This window comes from Patiria miniata, unplaced genomic scaffold, assembly GCF_015706575.1.
Source record: "Patiria miniata isolate m_02_andy unplaced genomic scaffold, ASM1570657v1 HiC_scaffold_30, whole genome shotgun sequence".
In the NCBI taxonomy this organism is placed as follows: Eukaryota; Metazoa; Echinodermata; class Asteroidea; order Valvatida; family Asterinidae; genus Patiria; species Patiria miniata.
Window position 1 is genome coordinate 5,502,616 of NW_024037070.1, and position 22,586 is coordinate 5,525,201.

The 22,586-nt window shown below is 41.5% G+C and overlaps 2 protein-coding genes across 2 annotated transcripts; one reads left to right on the forward strand and one right to left on the reverse strand.

Annotated features, from left to right (window-relative positions):
- Window positions 1–505: 505 nt before the first annotated feature.
- Window positions 506–22,371, forward strand: LOC119739421 (protein arginine N-methyltransferase 7-like). The gene is made up of 12 exons (XM_038214368.1): window positions 506–526; window positions 12,594–12,859; window positions 13,459–13,608; window positions 14,307–14,415; window positions 15,656–15,768; window positions 16,795–17,272; window positions 17,714–17,907; window positions 18,358–18,441; window positions 19,463–19,600; window positions 20,272–20,508; window positions 20,651–20,808; window positions 21,514–22,371. Exons 2-12 carry the CDS (start codon window positions 12,614–12,616, stop codon window positions 21,761–21,763), a joined length of 2,157 nt encoding a protein of 718 aa, XP_038070296.1. The 5' UTR covers window positions 506–526; window positions 12,594–12,613; the 3' UTR covers window positions 21,764–22,371.
- LOC119739087 (neuropeptide FF receptor 2-like) lies at window positions 5,012–6,199 on the reverse strand. The gene has a single exon (XM_038213921.1). It carries the CDS (start codon window positions 6,197–6,199, stop codon window positions 5,012–5,014), a length of 1,188 nt encoding a protein of 395 aa, XP_038069849.1.
- Window positions 22,372–22,586: the final 215 nt, after the last annotated feature.

Here is a 22,586-nt window from a genome sequence, read left to right on the forward strand (position 1 = left end):
ATTTTGCAATGGAGTGTAGGCATCGTTTTTCAAAATGGCGATGGGCTTCAGGACTATTTTCAGGGGTGATCATCCTCAGATGGAAATTTCTCCTTAAAGTCATCAGTTGACCCCCCGAAAATTGAAAAGAAAATGAAAGATGATGAAATAAGCTATAATTTGATGTGTGTCTCGAACACCTTGGAGAGTTGTGAGTATTTTTCCCGAATTTTTGAAGTGGGAGCATTTACCATTGGGGTCTATGGAAGTTTATTTACTGGTCTGCTACCCTAGGCCTAGTATCATTACTATACTTTACTACTAGTCGAGAGAAGGGGCTCGACCTGAGCTGAGGAAAGTTCGTTTTCAGCCAATATAGTGAGGTACCTTAGGGACGAGGTTGACCTGTGGCGTTTGAGAAATAACATCGACCCTAGGCGCAGCACAGGAATCGGAAGTGCGCCCTAATAGTTCAGGTACACGTGTGTGGACTGTGTGTATAATTTTGATGTCGGGATCATTGTTACTTCAGTTGAGCATGGTGAAGGTGAGGAAACGTTATTTTCGACATAATTAATTGTTCAAAAGTGTAATTGATTTCATGTCCCTAGCAGCAGAATCATGTGGTTTGCATATTGATGGTTGTTATCGTGCAAAGGGTTTTCATATACATTCCCTCTCGTTTCGTCGCGTCGTGTAGTTTGGCTAGTTGCGCTGGTTGGAGAGGCGACGCGATGTGTCGTAAATTTAAATAAAAATTTTGCGTCAACCGTCGTGCTTCTGCCGTTAATAAAATAAATGACACTGTGTCGCGGTATTTGCTTTGGACACTGTAGCAACATTTTGACGCAAGCGCAACGTTTGGGAACTTTTTGGAAACTACGTCCTCAGTGTTGGTTGATCGAGCTGGTCATAATTATTTCCCTTTAATTGTTTGAAGGCAAGTTAAAAAAAAATTCTAGGATATAATCCTCCGAAACTTTTCTTTAAATTGTACACAGCTTGAACTTGGAACTAAGAACAAACATCGACAATAATCCAGAGGTCTTTATAAATACAGCAGTTTCGTAGCAAGGACATTTTTATTGTGGAAGGGGGGGTAAAAAGTTCGTGAAAAGGGCGCTCACACATCCGTGCTGAAATGTAGACAGGGTTTTTTTCTCTGGTCACTTGGCCTCCAGCTCGGTAAAAATCAAAAAGTGGGGGCACTCCTTACAAATGTTAGGGGGTAAACGCTAGTGAAAAGGGGGCACTTTTATAGAAAAGAGCAGTCTTTACAAAATATTGGGGGGGGGGGGGTAAATACCCCCTTACCCGCCCGCTGGCTACGCCACTGTACTGTGAAGTTATGCTGAAGCGGTTTTACCTTAGGTCTAAAAATGACCGCATTCATTAACCAATGACAAAGAAAAATCGATTAATATATAGTATACTTTTTAATGTGATACACCGTAACTTTTTTAAGAGTTCAATTCTTATCGTTGAATGTCGTCTGACTTACTTCTGGGTTACCGGAATGTCAAAGTTAAGTGAATTTCAAATACAAACAGAAGTCTCTACATGGAAATAAGTCTCATATTGTCATTATGTCCCTTTAAATACTTTTTGTGTCAAGTTTGCTGGATATGTCATTCATTTCACCTACGTACGTATATGACGGTGATTAATTTTTACGTTATTTTTTTTTGTATATTATTCAATAATTAGTATACTATTCAATTCCAAGTGACTTTTTTTCATAAAATCTTTTAATATTTGCCACAATCTGTCGGAAGGGGGGCGTCTCTTATATATTCCTCTGGTTATCGAATTTAATTTTGCGAGATGTCTGCTGTTTTTAGTCATTCACTTTCAATGTTTGCAATAACGGCATCTTTGTGTGTTTTATTCTTTCCAAATTTTGTACTTGAAAATTTGGCTTGATATGTTTTTTCTCAATCTCAAAATGAATAAGTATTATTTGTGAACAAAAATATCGTGTTTTTAAAGGTCCAAATGATATAACCACTGTACAACTCAGCCTTACAAGTGTCAAATAAACCAATAATTATAATAGTAATAATAATAACGCGTGAAGGAAATTAAACCTAGTACAAACAATAAACATGCTTGTTTAAAATATGCGTAATTTTGTGACGTCACCCTTACGTCATCACATCCTTAAATAACTAACTGTCCAAAACGTTTAAACAAACTGGGCTGCCGAGTTCCTATTTTGTTAATATTTGTGGTCTTATTCAAATCCAACCTATCCCCCAAAAAATCGTTAGAACCCTAAACCTCACCCTAATCCTAACCCCTAAACCTTTCCCAACCCTAAAACCCCACCATTAACTTCAAATCCTTACCCCGAAAACTCTAACCCTCAAAAAAGCATGTTGAACAACAAACATGCAATTTGTGTTTTTATTTGAAAGGCTTAATAAAATGCACTCCACTAACATGTAACAAGTGAGGAATACTTAACATTTCATTATCTTTACCAATTGTTTACATCACGATACTGTTTAACAGCTTTACATAATTCCGCTACACGTGACGAGGAGGCTGATTTACATGCAATAAACAATTTATATATCTGATCTATACTATAGTAAAATGTCCCAAACAAAAGTGTACGGTCGGACTATTTTTGGAATAACTACAAAACCGCATGAAGTCAGTTTTGAAATTGTTTGATTGTGCAGATTACCCTTGGCCAAAACCCCACTGGGTTTCATTTCATTTCATTCACGCATCACTACACAATTGTCAATTGATCACAACAACATTTTTGGACCCTGCGACCAAGTTCATTGCCTTTATCAATTTCAATGCTGTGTTAAGTTAGCCAAAATGTGTTAAATTAATGTAAAATCCGTCATGTTGTGAAAAATGCTGCGTGGCTGGGATTGGAATCATTTGCCTAAGCTATCAGTCATCATGGCAAGACCTAAGCTTAATGCTCAAGGGCAAATGATTCCATGCAATCCAAACCACATCAGCCCTTTTATCACAACATGCATAATATTACACAGCTTACATACCACATCACTGAAATTGATTAAGGCAAGGAACTTGGTCACAGTGTCCAAAAATGTTGTTGTGATCATTACTGATCATTGCGCAGTGATGCATTACTGAAATTAAATAAAACTCATAGGGATTTAGGCCAAGGATGTAAGGAATATCTGCACAATCAAACATTTTCAAAATTGACTTCATGGTTTTGTAGTTATTTCAAAAATAGTTAGACGGACACAAATTGTTGTTAGTAGTAAGCTAAAATGAACAAAAGACTGAAGGTTGCATCACAAAAAGTACCAAAGTAACCTAGCCGTGTGAAAGTGAGGTCGCAAGCGTCGGAGTTGGGCCGTTTTCAAACAGACCGCGTATGCCCGAGTTCAAATTTACGTGAGGATCGTAGATTCGAACTCGTCTTCTAATACTACATGTATATCCCTATAATTATGTTTCAGGAATCAACAGTCATATTGGTGGCAACAATGTTACCACTCAGTTGTTTTCGACGTTGACGATCGGCGGTTTGACGACACGGTAGGAATGCCTCTCTGTAAGCTTGTCTATATCGGGAATTGGCGTCGTTGTAGATGATTGAATTGACCATGGAGTTGATGTTGACCAAGATATTCGTAGTTATAATTGTGACATGGGACCCCACGAAATTAAACCTAGTACAAACAATAAACGTGCTTGTTTAAAATATGCGTAATTTTGTGACGTCACCCTTACGTCATCACATCCTTAAATAACTAACTGTCCAAAACGTTTAAACAAACTGGGCTGCCGAGTTCCTATTTTGTTAATATTTGTGGTCTTATTCTAATCCAACCTATCCCCAAAAAAATCGTTAAAACTCTAAACTCACCCTAATCCTAACCCCTAAACCTTTCCCAACCCTAAAACCCCACCATTAACTTCAAATCCTTACCCCGAAAACTCTAACCCTAAACAAAGCGTGTTGAACAACGGACATGCAATGTGTGTTTTTATTTGAAAGGCTTAATAAAATGCACTCCACTAACATGTAACAAGTGAGGAATACTTAACATTACATTATCTTTACCAATTGTTTACATCACGATACTTTTTAACAGCTTTACATAATTCCGCTACACGTGACGAGGAGGCTGATTTACATGCAATAAACAATTTATATATCTGATCTAGGCCTATACTATAGTAAAATGTCCCAAACAAAAGTGTCCGTCGGACTATTTTTGAAATAACTACAAAACCGCATGAAGTCAGTTTTGAAATTGTTTGATTGTGCAGATACTCATTATCCTTGGCCAAAACCCCACTGAGTTTCATTTCATTTCATTCATGCATCACTACACAATTGTCAATTGATCACAACAACATTTTTGGATCCTGCGTCCAAGTTCATTGCCTTCATCAATTTCAATGCTGTGTTAAGTTAGTTGTGTAAAATCCGTCATGTTGTGAAAAGTGCTGCGTGGCTGGGATTGGAATCATTTGCCTAAGCTATCAGTCATCATGGCAAGACCTAAGCTTAATGCTCAAGGGCAAATGTTTCCATGCAATCCAAACCACATCAGCCCTTTTTTCACAACATGCATAACATTACACAGCTTACATACCAAATCACTGAAATTGATTAAGGCAAGGAACTTGGTCACAGTGTCCAAAAATGTTGTTGTGGTCATTACTGATCATTGCGCAGTGATGCATTACTGAAATTAAATAAAAATCATAGGGATTTAGGCCAAGGATGTAAGGAATATCTGCACAATCAAACATTTTCAAAATTGACTTCATGGTTTTGTAGTTATTTCAAAAATAGTTAGACGGACACAAATTGTTGTTAGTAGTAAGCTAAAATGAACAAAAGACTGAAGGTTGCATCACAAAAAGTACCAAAGTAACCTAGCCGTGTGAAAGTGAGGTCGCAAGCGTCGGAGTTGGGCCGTTTTCAAACAGACCGCGTATGCCCGAGTTCAAATTTACGTGAGGATCGTAGATTCGAACTCGTCTTCTAATACTACATGTATATCCCTATAATTATGTTTCAGGAATCAACAGTCATATTGGTGGCAACAATGTTACCACTCAGTTGTTTTCGACGTTGACGATCGGCGGTTTGACGACACGGTAGGAATGCCTCTCTGTAAGCTTGTCTGTATCGGGAATTGGCGACGTTGTAGATGATTGGATTGACCATGGAGTTGATGTTGACCAAGATATTCGTAGTTATACTTGTGACATGGGACCCCACGACATTTGTCAGTGCGGGTGGCAACTCTACCTTGAATTTTTGGAGACCATGGAGGCTTTTTTGAATGAATTCGGGAGCGGTTAAAATAAAGAAAACGATGCTATTGGCGAGAAGCATGCGGGTAACACTGCGACGCGTCCGGTCAGCGCTGTCGCTCAACCCTTGCTGGCCATCTCGCTGTGCCGGTCGGTTTTTCAGAGCCTTCACAATTTTGAAGTACATAAAAGAGTTGGCCAACATCATGAGGACAAAGAGCAAGGGGTCAAAGAAATGAACCACCAAAATACGGACTTCCTCGGTGAAAATAGTATCACAGTATCCCAAGACAGGTGACAGCTCAGAGTACCGAGGCAAATCGGGCCAAATGACACAAACCCTCGTCTTGTACCAGAATACGAGTACGTCCTTCACTCGATACAAGACTGCGAAGACCCATGCAGCGATCGTAATCTTGATTGCACGAGTTTTAGAGAACATGCGATGCTTCAGTGGGTAGCACACGGCATAATATCTGTCAAGAGTAACCGCAACGATTAAAATCGCGGATGTCACGTAGAAAATGTTTGCAAATTGACTTGAATTACAGTCCAATGTGCCGGCGTTTGGAAGATTTGCATATACTCCGCCTGAAATGAAGTAATAATAGATGTAAATCCCACACGATGAGAGCAAAAACAAAACATCAGCCACAGCAAGATTACACAGGTAGATGTTAATGACAGTGTGCATTGACTTAGTCTTGGCAACAACAAAGAGGTAACTGCCATTGGTGATGACGGCCAGTGATGTTATGATCGGTATCACCACGAAAATATAGACGATTTGTAAGCGAGAATACAACAGCATAGAGTCGATAAACTCGATCCTAGTTGCATCTAAGACGACGGTAGCTTCAAGCGCACAGCTTCTGCCCTCCTCCAGCAAGGATTCGTTGTTGCTGGACTGGAGCTCGGAAAACGACAATGACACTGTGGTTTCCATGTTCACTTTTGAGACTTCCCGACTGGCTGATTGCGGTGCAAGGTGTGTTTGATGGTCGAACTCCAAACTCTTTTCAGCAGGAACAATTTGTCTCTCTCTTTTCATTCGCATCAAATAAGTGTCTCGCCTTTAATAAAGCACGGTCTCTTTCCTTGAAACGCGTCGCTCTCCGCACCCACACAAGTCATGCACGCTCACAACTGCGGATTTTTATACCCCTCTTTTTGAGCGCTTGACGCATGCGCGAAGCTGTCACTGACTCTGCAACTTGTGTGTTTGGGCGATTCCATTTGTTGTTTTGAGTTCCTTGATTGGTCGGTAGTTTGGCGCCCAACCTTGTCTAATGCAATATCAATTAAACTCTCTCATGGATGTCGCGAAATAATTAAACAGCGCGTGCAAAACAAATTGCCGCGCACTTGGCGTGTCCCGATAGTTTGGAAATGTTGCGGAAATTAATTTGATATTCTTTCCATGCTTCTATATGTCAAATATTAATTTCTCTCCCGTGGTGCTCGCATGGATGCGCCTGATTGTTATTACTAACGAAGATAAAGGTTGCGGAAAAAATCTAATATCAATTAACTTTTCCGCCTGGCTTTCACGAAGTGATCTAAAATGGAATTAATAATGTGCCACACCCCTGCTGTGCAATTTGTGTGTTTCGTCAATTTGTGATATATTTTTTTATTTTGATCAATTATCCATGCCCTTTATTAATTACAAAATGGGAAATAATTTTCGGACAACACTACTCCGCACCTTGAGAGCTCTGGAAACACTGATATCAATCTTTTCTTTTTTTCGTGCATTTTACGCAGCGGTCCTTAAACAAAAAAAAGCAATTGGCGCCGAACGCCTGTTCTACAATTAATTTGGAGGAGCGACCAATAACTTAACTGGACTGAGGAAATTTTCGGAAAATGCTGTTCAGCAACTTGCGTGGTTGTAAAAAAAATCACCATCAGCAGAAGGCCTTGAAAGTTTTCAGCAAAGCTTATTTCTGTGGGCGTGCTTTAACTTATTGGTGTTATTTTGTTAATTTGGCAAGCCAGAGTCTCGTTCGTTATCGTTTGATATCGACAAGAATGAACAAATTAATGTGGTATGGAATTTTTGTTGGAGGCCCGACCCAGATCAGCGTGAGGCTAGCCCTGTGGGCCACGTCCCAGCAGCTAGGCAGCGTGATATTCAGCTGATGGCTCGTCTGTTTATAAGTGGCATTTTGACACCTTGCAAAACTTCCGATGATGAATATAAACGACCCGCCAAAAGCGTGGATCGCAACAGGTGTCAGGGGCGGATCGAGGAATTTTCGCAGGGGGCGGGTTCATCAGCAAAAAATTCTTTGAATGTAGCCCTTTTTTCTCCGGACATAAGATGTTTAATTTCCTATCGTAAATCACCAACAGTACCTTAGCTTAATCGGTAAGCACTGCTGCTGGGACGGTCTGCGAAGTCCAGGTTGGCGCCTTCGTACAGGTTCAGGGCATGTGGTCCACTCGGAGGATCAGGGCTTAGGGGCCGCCCTGTTCCTCCCTTATCTCTTTGCTTTTACATGGTGCCTGGCCCTCAGTCAAGTAGGAAAACTCAACCTGCTGAACCAATGATACAACATGACATACCTGACAGACCATGGTCTAAACTAGGTGCAGATGTGTTCCACTTAGGAGGAGTGAACTATCTGCTTGTAGTTGACTACTACTCCAAATTTCCAGAAGTACAGGCCTTGCAAGATCTCACAGCCCATTCGGTCATACATGAATTGAAAATTATATTTGCCCGCTCCGGTACACCAGATCTGTTGATTACTGATAATGCAAGCCAATTTGTATGCGAAGACTTCAGAACTTTCCAAAACATGTGGGAGTTCAGGCATGTCACGTCTAGCCCCAGGTACCCACAAAGCAACGGGCAAGCCGAGCGCTGTATTCAAACAGTGAAAACACTCATGAAAAAGGCTAAGGTGTCTGGCAGGGACCCTTATATGGCACTGCTGGAATATCGCAACACACCCCTCGATGGCACAGAGGGTTATGCACCAGCACAATTACTCAATAGTCGCTTGCTCAAAAGCCGACTTCCCACTTCATCGACTCTTCTTCAACCACAAGTAGTCCCACCCATGAAAGCCAAACTCAAAGAGAGACAGACTGTGCAAAAACACTACTATGACGCAAAATGTAGTAAGCCAAAGCGCACACTACACACTGGGGAACAAGTTAGATTCCAAAATCCGCACAGCCAATGGGTGTTAGGGAAGGTGACAGAAAAACATGATAACCCTAGAAGCTATATGGTTGCGACACCAACTGGACAGGTGTATAGAAGAAATAGGCGTCACATTGTTCACTCCAAAGAACATGCTGACATTGAAGGGAATTCATTGTCTCAGCCCAACCTAGTCTCTCCTAGCACACAGAATGAAAATATCCATCAGACTGCAGAACCTGAAGAACCAAGTGAGACAAAACAACATAGTGTAAAATATGATAGCGTGACTGTAGGTCAGACTACTACTACTAGAAGTGGCAGGGTAGTAAGACCAACTCAAAAACTTGACCTGTAAGCTGAAGTTGTACACCAAATTGCATGGACAGTAAATAACAGATTTGTGGCTTTTCAAGATGGTCTAAATTCATGTACAAACGCTTGTGCTTTTTTCAAATTTGCTTTATTTGCTTTATTCAAACACCTTCCATAGTTCTCTAATCCTCCCTTTTGTAAATCACATTTTGCAGTATTCCCTTATAAAGTTCAGTAACACTTTGCTCAAGCTTATTGTTTGTTTCCTACATGTACATGTAAGTTCCCAAAGTTCAACTTGTTTAATGTTTACTTAATTTGTATGGGGGAGATGTGATGTGTTTCTAAAACTGAACACCGCCCTCTGTTGGTTACATTAAAGTTGACCTTTCGGGGTTCACCAGCTTGTTCTGAAATGATCGTGTCTTGTGTGAAGTTACTCTAGTTTAACTAGACATTTGTGGCTGCTCGTCAGCGAATAACTTTACAGATGGACAGGGATGGAAGTGTGTATTGGCCGGGAACGCCGAGATCCCGGAAGAGCCCTAAGGGAGTGGCTGGGGCATTGTTATGGCTCAGTCCGATCCCTGAATGCTTGGCCAGCACATAACTTTTTGATTTTTTTTTTAGCCTCTATTTATTTTATTTTTTTAATTTGGTTTAGTTTGATATTTACATCTGCTCGGCAGGTCTCCGGTAGTATTAAAAACGAAACAAAGGTCAGTGTCATAAATGAATGAATATTTAATAATGGACTATAATCAATATTGAGTTTCGTTCGATCAATATGACTACTACTGATAGTGGAACACAAAAATGTACATTAAGGATTGAATTCTAAAATGCCATTCAATTGGGCTAAATACTATAAAATAGAATTAACTGTCATTGACATGCAGGCGTGCATTATTTATTTTATTTTTTTTTGGAGGGGCGTTCGAACCCCACAGCAAAGTAAAGCTAATCTATAGGAACTTAGGCTAGAGGTCGTAAAAGTAAGTCCTAAAATGTTCCCAATAAAAATCCCAAGGCTTGCGTCAAACGTTTCTACGCAGTACGGTGTTGAGACAAGGACCTCGTATTCAAAATTGGCATGAGCTCGCCGCGCGCAGGAATTTACCACTCGCGCAGCGCCGGAATCGGAAGTGCGCCCTCAATAGTTCAGGTACACGTGTGTTGACTGTGTGCGAATATATCTGATGTCGAGATCATTGCTAGCTACTTTGAGCATGGTGCTGAAGGTGAGGAAACGTTATTTTCGGCATAGGCCTAATTAATTGTTCAGAAGTGTAATTGATTTAATGTACCTAGCAGCAGTACCATGTGGTTTGTGTATTGGTGGCTGTTATTGTGCAAAGGTTAATGATGAGACTGCTCTTGTTGTGGATTTGGACTCGGCATTAATTAATAATTATGCGCCTAAAAAGTATTCCCCACTCCTAGGCTAGCTCCCCCCCCCCCCGACTGCCCCACCCAAGACGTGGGGATTGTCACTTTTGAAGTGACAAAATCCCCATCCCTTTGGCAAAATTTAAGTGACAATCCCCGAACATTCCCCCCGACATACATACGTGGGGCGCACTAGTAATTGCATAGTAATCGCACTAGTAGTAGTAGTAGTCCGAAAATTTGGGACTCTCAATACTAGTGTATGAGAGTCCCAAAACTTAAGGTATCCATATCGTGCAAAACTTTGTGCTGCATGATAAAACCAGTGTGAATCAAATTTGCAAGCTTCTTACTAACTACAGTTTCTTCAATAATTCCCGAAACTTCTGCCTAGCAAAGTTGCTGTTGTGAGCATTGCATCACCAAAAATTCAGCTTTTAATTCTAATTTTGCAGAGAGTTATCAAAATGCATACGTGAAACATCACGTTGATGTGTACTGCAATGCATTGTGCAAAAAGACTCCTCAGCTATAACATTTTCATCGTGTAGATAAAACAGCGCCCTCTTGTTGATCTGAGTGAATGCAAAATGTTTCATTTTTTAGCAGAGGGCGCTATGTTCATTTGGCCATTGATTAAAAAACAAGTAAGCTGCAAGGCTCTTCCTACACCTACCCAGAATACATTGGGAATCACACATATATTTCCAGAGCATGGAGAATGACGTGGGAGGTTTTTGAACTGCCAAAACCTTGCCTTAAAATTGGATTTAAGGTCTCAAATTTTGCAGGTGACATGCTTGCAACTATAGCATTTTGATGTATGTGTTGTGTGGGCATTAACTAGCCAAATGGTGAGTAAAAAAACGTCAGTAGTAATTTTGCACGTTTTTATGCACTCACGGTCCCAGTCTGTAGTAGTAGCAGCTCTACTGAGTGGAGCGTTGAACTACGGTTGGCCCTACCCTCCGTACAAACACTCCACCGATTTGGCATACTTTGGTGACATGACACGGTATGCATTTTGTGCATACCCTCGCGAGGGCAAAAGGCCCCCCCAAAAAAGGTAAAGAGAATACAAATGAGAAAGACAGTAACCTTGGATAGATCCACACATTCATGACATTCTATAAGACCCCTTAAATCCTTCCAAACAACCGGTAATTTCTGAAGTCTGAACTTACTGCTCACAATTAAATGTGTCTGCCGAGTTGTACAGTCCATTTCATGGACATGACTGATGCATAATTCATCGCGCGCATGTGTGACGTCACTATTGAAGAAAAACAAGTTGCGCTTAATCAATGACTGTTTCATGTAGTCATATGTGCCACATGTTGGCCCAGGCAGGATTCGAACCCGGGTCATAGCGGTAGGAGGCGAGGAAAGTACCGCTACGCCAATCTGACTCCCCTATGAGACTGGTCTGAAAATTTCTAAGTATTTTCTCAGTAAATACTACAATGTTGTCCCCGCTAATTTGGACTTTTTAGGACATATCACTTTCTGATGGCTGATTAAAAAATTAGTGATGGCCAGATATGGGAATCTTTCCGAATTTGCTACTCCAAGGTCCTCAGTATTTCACCGGCAAGGTTTGAGTTCTCAATTCAATTTTTAAAGGACCCTTTTGTTTAACATATTTTTGCACTTGAGGCCAAGCCAAAGGATGTTAATGTACCACAGTTTTAGTTATCATAAAAACATGCATTCTGAGCCATGTTGTTACTTGGGTCAATATTGGTCAAGTGACCCATTGGTTTGTTAAAAGTATACCAGGGGAAGTGGAAGGAAACTTCGATGTGACCTTTTAAACAACAGGAGGGTTAATGCCAAAATGACAATTTCAATATAGGCCTAGGCCTACTCTTTAATATATTTTTTTACAAGTAGGTGTTTCATAGTTGGGCAGTTTGACATGACGTCCTGCAAATTAATTTTAAAGGGAAAATACAACATTTGCAAACATCAAAAAATAAAACTACCAAATCATTTTGAAATACCTTGCTGGACTGTTAGTGAATGACAGTGTAAAGCATCCTGTAAAATCATGGCACCTGGTATACTGTCATTTTCAAGAAAAGTGGCATTTTTTTATCAATTTCCAACGCTGATCGGCCGATCAGCGTTGGAAAAAACCAATTGACCATCGCACTTGTTTGCAATCGATTACAAACCTATGAACGGGTACGAGCCAGCTAGACTGGTTCCCTGACCTTACAATTCCCCAATGTATGTAAACTGCTCTGTTTCTTCTTATATGGAGTCAGGGAACCAGACTACAGGAGAATGATTGTTTTTCTTGGTTTTTATAGCATTTTCGAACCCAAAACCTCAAAAAAGGCAGTGTAACTATATTTGCTGTATATTTCCAACCCCCAATTCCATCCATTTCTGAAAATTACAGTAAAAGCAAATGATGTATATTCCCTTTAAAGGTAACTTTATTGGACAAATTGATTTGATTCGTATTCCACAGAATTACAGCTCTCTTTCTCGATGAACTTGACTCTTGCCCGTCTTTTAAGAGCACCTAGTCAACCATTGGCTTCTAGTATTGATACATTACGGGGCCATTGTAGTGGGCCATTCTGTCCGTCCAAGGCATCACCGATGTCTGCGATTCTGTCGAGAGTCAACCCGACCACCGGTACTAGCGAGTGGGTGGTGGAGGACTCGACGTACGACTATCATCAGGAGATTGCGCGGTCGGCGTACACTGATATGCTGCACGATGATGAGAGAGTATGTCAGTGGAAGGACAGATTTTGTCACAAAGTTTGGAATTCCTAATTCACTTGGGAAAGAATGTTGCAACCTGATGCTGCTTTTTTCTTCATATATAATCTCAATGAAGGTCCGTCAATGCAAAAATGATAATGAGACATGAATCTGAGACTGAGAAACATTTCCAATTGTCTTGACTCTCCATTGTCTTGACTCTCCATACACTTTGTACACAACTACTGAAGTAGCGTCAGGTTGCAACATTCTCTCCTTAACCTATTTAAACTTGTTGGAAGAGTCTCAAATTCAAATGGGCCCAAGCAGTAGCATTTATTTGTTTTTATTTTAAAGTTCCCAAATTTATCAATATCTTTGTTCAAGGGGCACTAGTCAGCTAGAAGCTGTAAACCCGTGTGCATGCCATGTATGATGTAGCCAGGGATCACACCCAAAGTCATGATGCTTGCGATATTAGCAACGCTGCTTTGGGTACATATCTATACTTGTGTTAATTGTTAAGCATTTATAAGTAGCTTTAAAAAAAGTGCGCTTTACAACTATTTAACATTCAACTGTTTTATTTAAGTGTTTAGGTTTTTTTTAAATGACTTTTGCAGAATAAGAAGTACTATGAAGGTATCAGACGTGCCATCAAGCTCATGCATGCCAGGGGAAAGAAGGCCAATGTTCTTGACATCGGCACCGGAACCGGCCTACTGTCGATGATGGCGGCAGAGAGTGGCGCGGACACTGTTTATGCTTGCGAGGTATGGACGGTCTCGTGAAGAATAATGTGGCAATAGTTCACAATTTGAGCGAAAAAGGGCATTATTTTAGTGACAGCAAATCCCGGAGTGGATTGGGTTATATCCCCCTCCCCCCCGACTTTTTGACCTGGGGAGGGGGGTGGAGGTGGGGAGGGGCCATTGGTACACCCCCCCCCCCTTTCTGTAGCAATTAAGCACATTTGTTTTAGCCAATTATCAAAATATGTCAATGTCAAAATATGAACAAGTAAAAAAAAAGGTGCCAGATCTGTCTTTATGAACAGCATCGACTAGTGTCATATGGTGTCTGCACAACCCCCCCCCCCCCCAACATACTTTTTGAATGTGCAACGTCAGGGAAGTTTCAGGATTTTGGGGGCATCATCACCCCCCCCCCCCCCCCCAGTTGTTAACACAGACTCAGGCTACTGAGCGACACCATTTTGTGGATGTTGTGGGTTTCAAAAAGTAGTGCAATTGAGCAACTTTTTTCAACCAATTCAGTTTGCCAAATATGTAATTTTCAAATCATAGCGAAATACAACTTTATGTATGTTTACAACTATTCAACCTTAGATTTTGTGTTTCAACCCCAAACTCATATTCTTACAGCATGTTAGAAAAGTATGGCCCACAGACAGTTTTATTGCATTCTGCTTAAAACATTCTGCTTTGTTGGTTATTAATTGTTTTTCTAGGCATTTGAACCTATTGCAAAAGTCGCCAAGAATATCATCGCCAAGAACGGTTTTGCGGAAAGAATCAACATAATAGCCAAAAGGTCAACGGAGGTCACTGTTGGACTAGGTAAAACTTCAGTTGTGGGATATCTTAATTAACCAGTTAACGCTGGAGGACAGTGTATATTTACAGGGGCGGATGACGGGTTAAGCCATCAAGATTTGCATAAGACTCCGACTGTGAACATGTACACACGACATTGGTTTTGTACTCACCGTATTTTGAACTTGACCTTGGCCGCTGTACACGGCCTGTTGTCATAGCAAATATCACTCCATGGCAGGGCTTCGGAGTGTTGCAAAATAGGAAGTAACGGTGAGAAGTATCATACAAATATTGTACAAATGACTCTCAAGAGTCAGTTTTTTGTGATGTCTGACTTGATTATAAAGATTAGCCGATACATTTTTGTCTTTTTCAAAAATGGTATAGGATTTAAGAAGGTAGAATCCAGCCATTTTTACTTGTCATGGGCCCAAGAAAATGCATATAATGTGCCAGTGGTTTATTGCAAAGTGGCAGATTCTGTCACCACAAAATAAGCACGAAATTTGATATTTTTTTTTGAGAATTGAGATCTTTATATTTCTGGATTCTGCAGAACAAGAGCTGTCTATTGGTATATAACACTTGAGGGTACTGAGTTCAGCAACGAAAATACAGACCGCCAACTAAAACGAACTTGTGAAACTATTTTTTTCGAGCAAATGGCACGTAAACGTAAAACTCCGCTGTGCAATGAATAAACAGTCAACTAATTAAACAGGATGAAAATAGGTACTTCAAACTACAGTGGAACGTCGTTATACTGAACACCGCTATACCGAGCATTCGGCTATACCGAACATCATCCTTGGCTCTTGATTTTTGTGAACAAAATTGACAAATATTGCTGTTGAAAAACGTCAACAAAAAAGCGAAAAGTGGCTGTTATTTCCCCAAGGAATAGAAGGGAAAGCCACTTATTGCTGTAGATACCGGTAGTAAGCTCACACTCTGTGTATTTACATTATTCAATAGTCGGTATGACTCATGTTCAAAGTCATCTCTCAGTAACTAGAAGTACCAGGGCGTGCAGGGTGAAATTCTGAAGGGCGCTATTTTTAAAAAAATTAGTACCAGAGCACCGGCAGCTTAAATATCGCTATACCGAACAATTGCTATTACGAACAACTTCTGTGGATTCCGCGATGTTCGTTATAGCGGCGTTCCACTGTAGCTTTTTTATTGGACTTTTTTATGCACATTTTGTGGTGACAGACAGGTCACATATGGCATGACATGAATTTTATCTTGCTCTTTCCAGAAGGTGACATGCCACACAAGGGCAACATTCTGCCAGCTGAGGTGTTTGATACCGAGCTCATAGGTGAAGGGGCTGTGCCGACGTACCTCCATGCTCACCGACATTTACTCGAGGTAGGTTATACTCTCCCCCTCACCCCTGCCTTCCCCCCCCCTCCCCCCCCCCCAAAAAAAGACTAGACAAGTCTTGCAAAGCTGGTCCCTTACTAATTTGGTCTGTAGGACATAGCTTGTCAAACGTCTGGGCTAAGGCGAGGCTTAAAGGGTCCATGCGATGACATTTTTCTTAGGAACACATTTTATGCAACCTCCTACTCCGTAAGTGTAACAAACATATTTAAAAGTGCTCTTTTTTAAAACATTTAAAACTGTCCATGCTTTTTTTTGACAACTGAGGGCGCTGTTGCTATGATGTCATTTCGAGAAGACACTGTTTAGATTAGGGGTTTTCTGTTCAAATTGTGAAACCGAAATTTGCTCATTGAAAACATCTGTGAGAAAGGGCTGCTCATAGTACTTCTAGTAATTACACAACAATCACAAAGAAAAGACTTCTAGCAACTTTTTGTGCTGAAATACCTGAAACATTGAGGTTTGTTCCTGGAATGACATCACAATTTTGCTCATGAATATGAAAATTGGCATTAGGAGAAAAAACAAAAAGGCACCAAAATACTCTTAAAAATGGCAAGGCGAAAAATAAAAAAAATTAAGTTAAACTGGATTTAAAGGTGCATTTTCAAGGATAGCGTTAAAAATATTATATTGCATGGGTCCTGTAAGCAAAGCTGCTACAAAGAGGACAATAGTGGCCCTGTGGGGACCAGCCAAAGTGAAATTCCCCCAGGAAAAGTATTTGTGTTTATACAAAGTTTCTGTTTTCCAAGTGATTTCCAAAGTTGGAGATCTTGCTTGAAAAGAGGGTGGACATTGTTGAGTCGTTTCAAATTTGAGATATTCAGTTTAAATGAAGACAGTGTGAATGTCTTTATCATATTTACATCTTGTATTGTTTTGAATGGTTAAACTGCCAATGTATTGCAGACAAAGTTTTTGTTAATACTGCAGTTGATATAAGGCATTTTTTATTCACTTTGATTTTAATGACCTAAAAGGGCTTCATGCTGTTTAATTTTCCAGAAAGACTCCATCTGTATTCCCCATTCAGCCACGGTCTGGGCACAAGTCATTCAGTCAGGTCTCGTCTGGAACTGGCACAAACTCCAGCCAATCCAAATCGCCGGTCGCGACGACGTCATCAGGCCTCTGGCCAAGATGGCCGCCTGCTCGGGCGCGGCCTCAGTCCACGACGTGCAGCTCAGCCAGGTGTCGCCCGACCAGTTCCGGCCGATCACGGCTCCCTTGGACATGATCGAATTCAACTTCAGCACTGGGGACTTTGCCGAGCGTCGAGCCGCGACTGTTGAAACTGCGGCGGAGTCGGACGGGATGTGCCACGGTGTCTTCATGTGGTGGGACTTGAGCATGGACACGGAGGGGGAGATTCGACTTAGCACCGCACCCACGTGGGCCCATCCCGAGGGTTTGGACGCTCAGTGGAGGGACCACTGGATGCAGGCCGTCTACTTCTTGGACCAACCCCTGCAGGTGCGCAAAGGTGTGTGTGTGTGTTTAGAACTCTCTCTATGTGTTTAGAATTTGCACACAAAAACCCGCGCCATGGAACAAGGATGATCCTAACTGTTGAATAGTAAATCCCATTCCCCATGGGCGAATGGGACTTTTCTAGCCCCCGCGTGAATAGGAGCAATAATGAATGTCACGTGATGTGAGTTCTACCAATCAAATGACAAGGATCTGCATGTCAGTTATATAATGTACCTTGTTGCACTTTTATCAATCCAAATAGAGCATGAATAATCCAGTTTGAAGCTTCTGAAATGATTGTCGTTGTATGTGTACTAGTAGATTTGCCATTGTTGAGCAAACCCATTCTTGTACGAGTATAAAAGGTACAGTTGACGCAGATCAATGTTGTAGATTTATAGGATTCAAGATTTTGTGCCTACTAAAAAAAATGTTCACGTTCTGATTGTAGGAGAGCCGCTTCATGTCACTCTGTCCCACGATGACTACAGCCTGTGGTTCAATGTGAGCCAGTCACCAAAACCCAACGTGGAGCCAGAGAGGCCGGTTTGTCACTGCGGTGCGCATGTCGCCTGGAGTCGGCCTCGGATAGGCATGCTGAACGATGCAGCACGGACGGAAACCTTCACTCAGGCTCTAAGAAAGGTTTGATAACTTGTCTTCCCATTATAGAAAAATCACTTCACCTAACGGAAGAACAATGATGCGATGACATTACCCATTGCTATATGAGATTCGAACTGGCCAGCAGGCTCCAGCAAGCTCATTGGTCAAGTGTTTAAGGCTAGCATGCAACTTTTCCTTGGGTCAGGTCCCAGTTCCATGGCAGGAACTTTCATTTGGAGATTCAGACCAAAATAGGGCCACTTCATCACATCACTTCATCACATCTCTTGGTGTTCCTACTTCCATAATTTCTGAACTAAAGATGGCACCAGCATGCGATTTTCACAGCAGTAATGCTGAGATTTAAATCTGTAAAAAAAACACCAATTGACCAGTGTCGACAAACGACTCACTTAACTTGATCGCATCACATTTATAGGTAGCAACTGATGAGACGTAATATTCCTCATCCCTGTTATCTCTCAACAGGTTGTGAACGACAAGACGTTGTGTGTCAGTGTAAGCGATGGATCGATGCTGCCTCTCATCGCAGCTAGGCTGGGAGCCAAACAGGTAAGGGCAGATGTTTCTGCAGTGTGTGGTCGGGAAATGTAACTGACTAACTGTAATGTATAAAGCCGCATCTGAATAACTTGGCTAAGGCTAGCATTAACACATTGTCTATAGGAAGTGGCTTCAGCTGCTTCCAAAGACCCGTGTGTAATTGCAAGCGGTAGCAAAGTAATTTGGACTTAGCCCTAATTGTGGTTGACATTATACCCAGTTTAAGTGAAGCATATGAGCCTTCTTGTGAAGGGTGGCAAACGTCTTAATCTTATCTACCTTGCCGTTGTAGTGGTTAGTTAACTTAAAGGTAAGTCCATAATTTGTAATTTGGCATTATGTTCGTTTGAAACAACAAAAGTGCTCAAATTCTAAAGAAGGGTGCTGAACAACTAACCTGATGAAGTTTCAGCTCAGTGAATGCTGTATATTCCGAGAAAACAATATCTAGGATCTCGATTTGAAATCAAAAGTTGCTGAGTCTTGTTTTGAATTGGGCCTGAATTCAGCGTCCGAGACACGTCCTCACTGAGCCGATTGCAGCTATGCGATGTCGCGCACTAAACCGACGAATTATAGCAACCGCGCGTGTGTGCATCTTGTCAACGCTTGTGCGCATTTCGCCGAATTAAAAACGAACTACTAACGGAAATTTCCAAGAATGCGTCTTTAGACGCATCGTCGGAAAGGCCTTCCTTCATTGATTTCTTCAATATGACAGCTTGCCAGAAAGAGTAATTTCACAGGGACTTTAGTCTCATTACTATCTTTAAACCAAGTATGCTTTTCCACAATAATTACGTCACTTACTTTTTGGATAGCTGCAAATGATGGACCCTACCTTTAATTGGCTTACCAAATGCCAAACTTTGTTCTAGCTGGGATTCCAATCAGTTTGACTTCACTAATATAGGCAGAATCTTGAATTTTGGAGCTTGATTGATGTAAAATGTCGCTAGGTATGTATATTGGTTCTCCAGATTATTTTTCCTGATTTTTCTCTCTCTCTGTCTTCTCTTTTTTTATCAAGGTGTACAGTCTTGAGCCAAACTTCATGACTCACCGAGTGATGCAAGACATAATTAAGGGCAACAATCTCACTGAGGAAGTAATCCTGTCTGATGAGAGCGCACTCAATCTACCCCAGGATTTCTTCAAGGGTCAGAAAGTATGTGTTGCATTCAGTTACTGAGTTTTTATGAAAAAAATGTAACAATTAAAATTAGGTTTTAAGTTTCTGGCTTAAAAATTCATCAGCCAGTAGTAAGTTCAGTTGAAGACATTGGTCGTCTACTCGTGGTTGATTTGTGACCTTACTTTCGCATGCACTGACAAAAACGTGCGTACCTCCCTAGGCAAAGATTATTAAAACATCATCATGAAACTTCTTGGTCCTGACTCCCTGCAGTTCATTATGATGTGCACGGCTATATTGTAACCAGCCATGCGACAGACTTGGGAGACTGGTCCCGAATATGTACAACATAATTGTCTGTACCGTCGTTGACTAACATGAGTTCGTGCGAAGATAGGTGTGTTTTAACCATAGTTTTCTCTCAAACTGTCTCAAGACTGCGGAAGAATCTCGTTTTGTTTTGGGGCTATAACAGGTAACTCAGTAAACTTTTTGAAGAGTCCGTAAAAGTTTGGGGCATTTTTGCTGGAACAAGCCCTTTCTAGCTTGGCGTTCATCCTCTTGAAAAGAAACTTGAGAAGTCCTGCATAATTTACACTCAATTCAAATAAGCTTTTTGAAAATAAATTTATTTTTTGGATAAATGCAAATGATCGGTCTTGACGTCACTTGCTTGTAGTTGAATCTCATTTCTTCACATCCAGATCGACGTTCTGATGGGCGAGCCCTTCTTCCTAACCAGCATTCTCCCCTGGCACAACCTGCACTTCTGGTACGCCCGAACGGCCCTTTCCCCTCACATGGCAGAGGGAGCCCTCGTGCTACCAAGCAGGGCCAGGTTGAGGGGCGTCGCCGCAGAATTTGACCATCTGTGGAAGTTCCATGCCCCCGTGGGCAACATTGAGGGATTCGATGTGCGGACCTTTGATGGACTTGTACAGGTAAGAACAAAATTAGTTTCAGGTGTAAAATAAAGGTGAATCTTTTTTTTCTCACATGAGGGCTGTGAAATCACAGTGCATGTGGATTATGTCAGTCAAGGGTTAAAATATCACACATCTCACCCCGTTTTATTCCACACAGAGTTCCTCGGCCATCAGTGACGCACCCACAGAGCCCCACCATCTATGGGAGTACCCAGGCCAAGCCCTGAGCCAAGACTTCAACCTGATGGAGTTTGATTTCTGTCAGCCTGTACCGACCGATACGCAGACGCAGAGCGGGACTGCCGAAATCCTTGGGTGAGTTCTCAATGGAAAATATCATTTCACTTTACCATTGTTACTCTACACTTTACCATTGTGAGCCTAATTGTTCAATTCTTTAGAATTGTGTACTAAAAATGAGAAGAGAATGATCATGAATACCAAGTATGTTTGTAATTATGCTAAATCAACAAATCAACGAATATGTATTATGATACATCAACATGTATCGATATATAACGTTTTTGGTACTAAAACCAGTTGGATGAAATCAACAAGGCAAAATCAATTTTGAGTTTTGATGCAATTTTTTGGGCAAAGTAACATGGTCAGTTAATAATATTTCACCTTCTGATTTCGCATTACATTTACAATGTCTGCAGATGCCAACAGAAGTTATTCAACCCCAAAACACACCCCCCCCCAAAAAAAAGGTTTAGTTTTAGGGGTGGGGTGGAAAATCCCCAACAAATATTGCAGGGAACGCACATCAGAAAACTCTATCCTCATGTTGGTCAGGTTGGGAGTCAAACTTGTGTTGCCGAGGTTGAAGGCAGTAACTTGACTCTCCGAATCTTGGGAGTACTATTTTTCCCAGTCATACAATAATTAGTGCATCTTGTCAGGGGAATAGCCACTTTTACTTCCCTGATGCAATGGAACATGAGGGAAGCCCATTTGGCCCATAAATATGCATGAGGTATGATAATGAAATATTTCATTCATTTTTGGTTTTTCCAGGCAAGGTACTTGCCACGGCGTTGCCCTCTGGATGGAGTATCAGCTAGACCAAGATACCTGGGTCTCCACTGGACTCCAGCGCCCCGTCCCCCCTACCCCCATCCGAGACCTAGCCTGGGACAGGCACTCCAAGCAAGGGGTGTACTTCATCAAGACTAACCCCAGGGTGGCGCCTGGATCACGGATGCAATTTGACGTCTCATTCAACCCGTCCCACGGGAGCGTCCATTTCAAATTTGAGGTCGTATGACAGGAGTTGGTTTTTTTTTAGTGTGACCATTCAGGATTAGGCCATAAGTCCCGCCCACCTTTGGTTTGGGTACATTTCTCACTGTGCTTGTGACTAGGTTTGACTGAGGTACTATTGTCACCTGACCAAACGTTGTGATCCGATTGGTCATTGTGGATTGTTTGACTGGCAGGCAGCGAGTGTCCATTGTTCCAGATTGGGACATAGGCCCCGCCCACCTTTGGTTTGGTACATTTTTCACAGTGCTTGTTACCAAGTTTGACTGGGCTACTGTGGTCACCTGACCAAACATCGTGATCGAATTGGTCAGCGGGCACTGTTTGATTGACTAGTAGGAAGGGGGTCTATTAGGCCTATGAAACGAGACACTAGTCCAAGAACCCAGGCTTTCGAGTATCGGGAGGAATGTATTTGGATAATGACATTTAACATTCCTTTGAATTCAATTTGGAGTTGACAGTTTGTGCATTTATAACTCAATTTCAGCCAAAGGGTACACACCCAAACTGCTCATCACAGCGTACTGATGGATGCAAAAATACACTTTTTATGAAAGCACTGGGGAGTGTGGCCTGGTGGTTAGAGTTAGTGACTCATGATCAGAGGGTCAGGGGTTCGAATCCAGCTGCTGGTCATATGTTGTGTCCTTGTGCAAGCCACTTCACCCCCACTTGCCTCTCTCCACCCAGGAGTATAAACGGCATTAGCTGGGAGTAACCTGCGATGGACTAGCATCCCATCCAGGGGGAGTAGAAATATTCTCAGTGATTTCATGCTACTGAAACGGGAGATAAACGCCGGCCTGATGGGCCACATAGGCTCC

Coding starts and splice junctions, on each gene's coding strand:
- LOC119739087 (XM_038213921.1), bottom strand. CDS start 6,199: ATGGAAACCACAGTGTCATTGTCGTTTTCCGAGCTCCAGTCCAGCAAC.
- LOC119739421 (XM_038214368.1), top strand. CDS start 12,614: ATGAACTTGACTCTTGCCCGTCTTTTAAGAGCACCTAGTCAACCATTG. Junction 17,908..18,357: donor TCACTCAGGCTCTAAGAAAG/GTTTGATAACTT, acceptor ATCTCTCAACAG/GTTGTGAACGACAAGACGTT. Junction 20,509..20,650: donor CCTTTGATGGACTTGTACAG/GTAAGAACAAAA, acceptor TATTCCACACAG/AGTTCCTCGGCCATCAGTGA.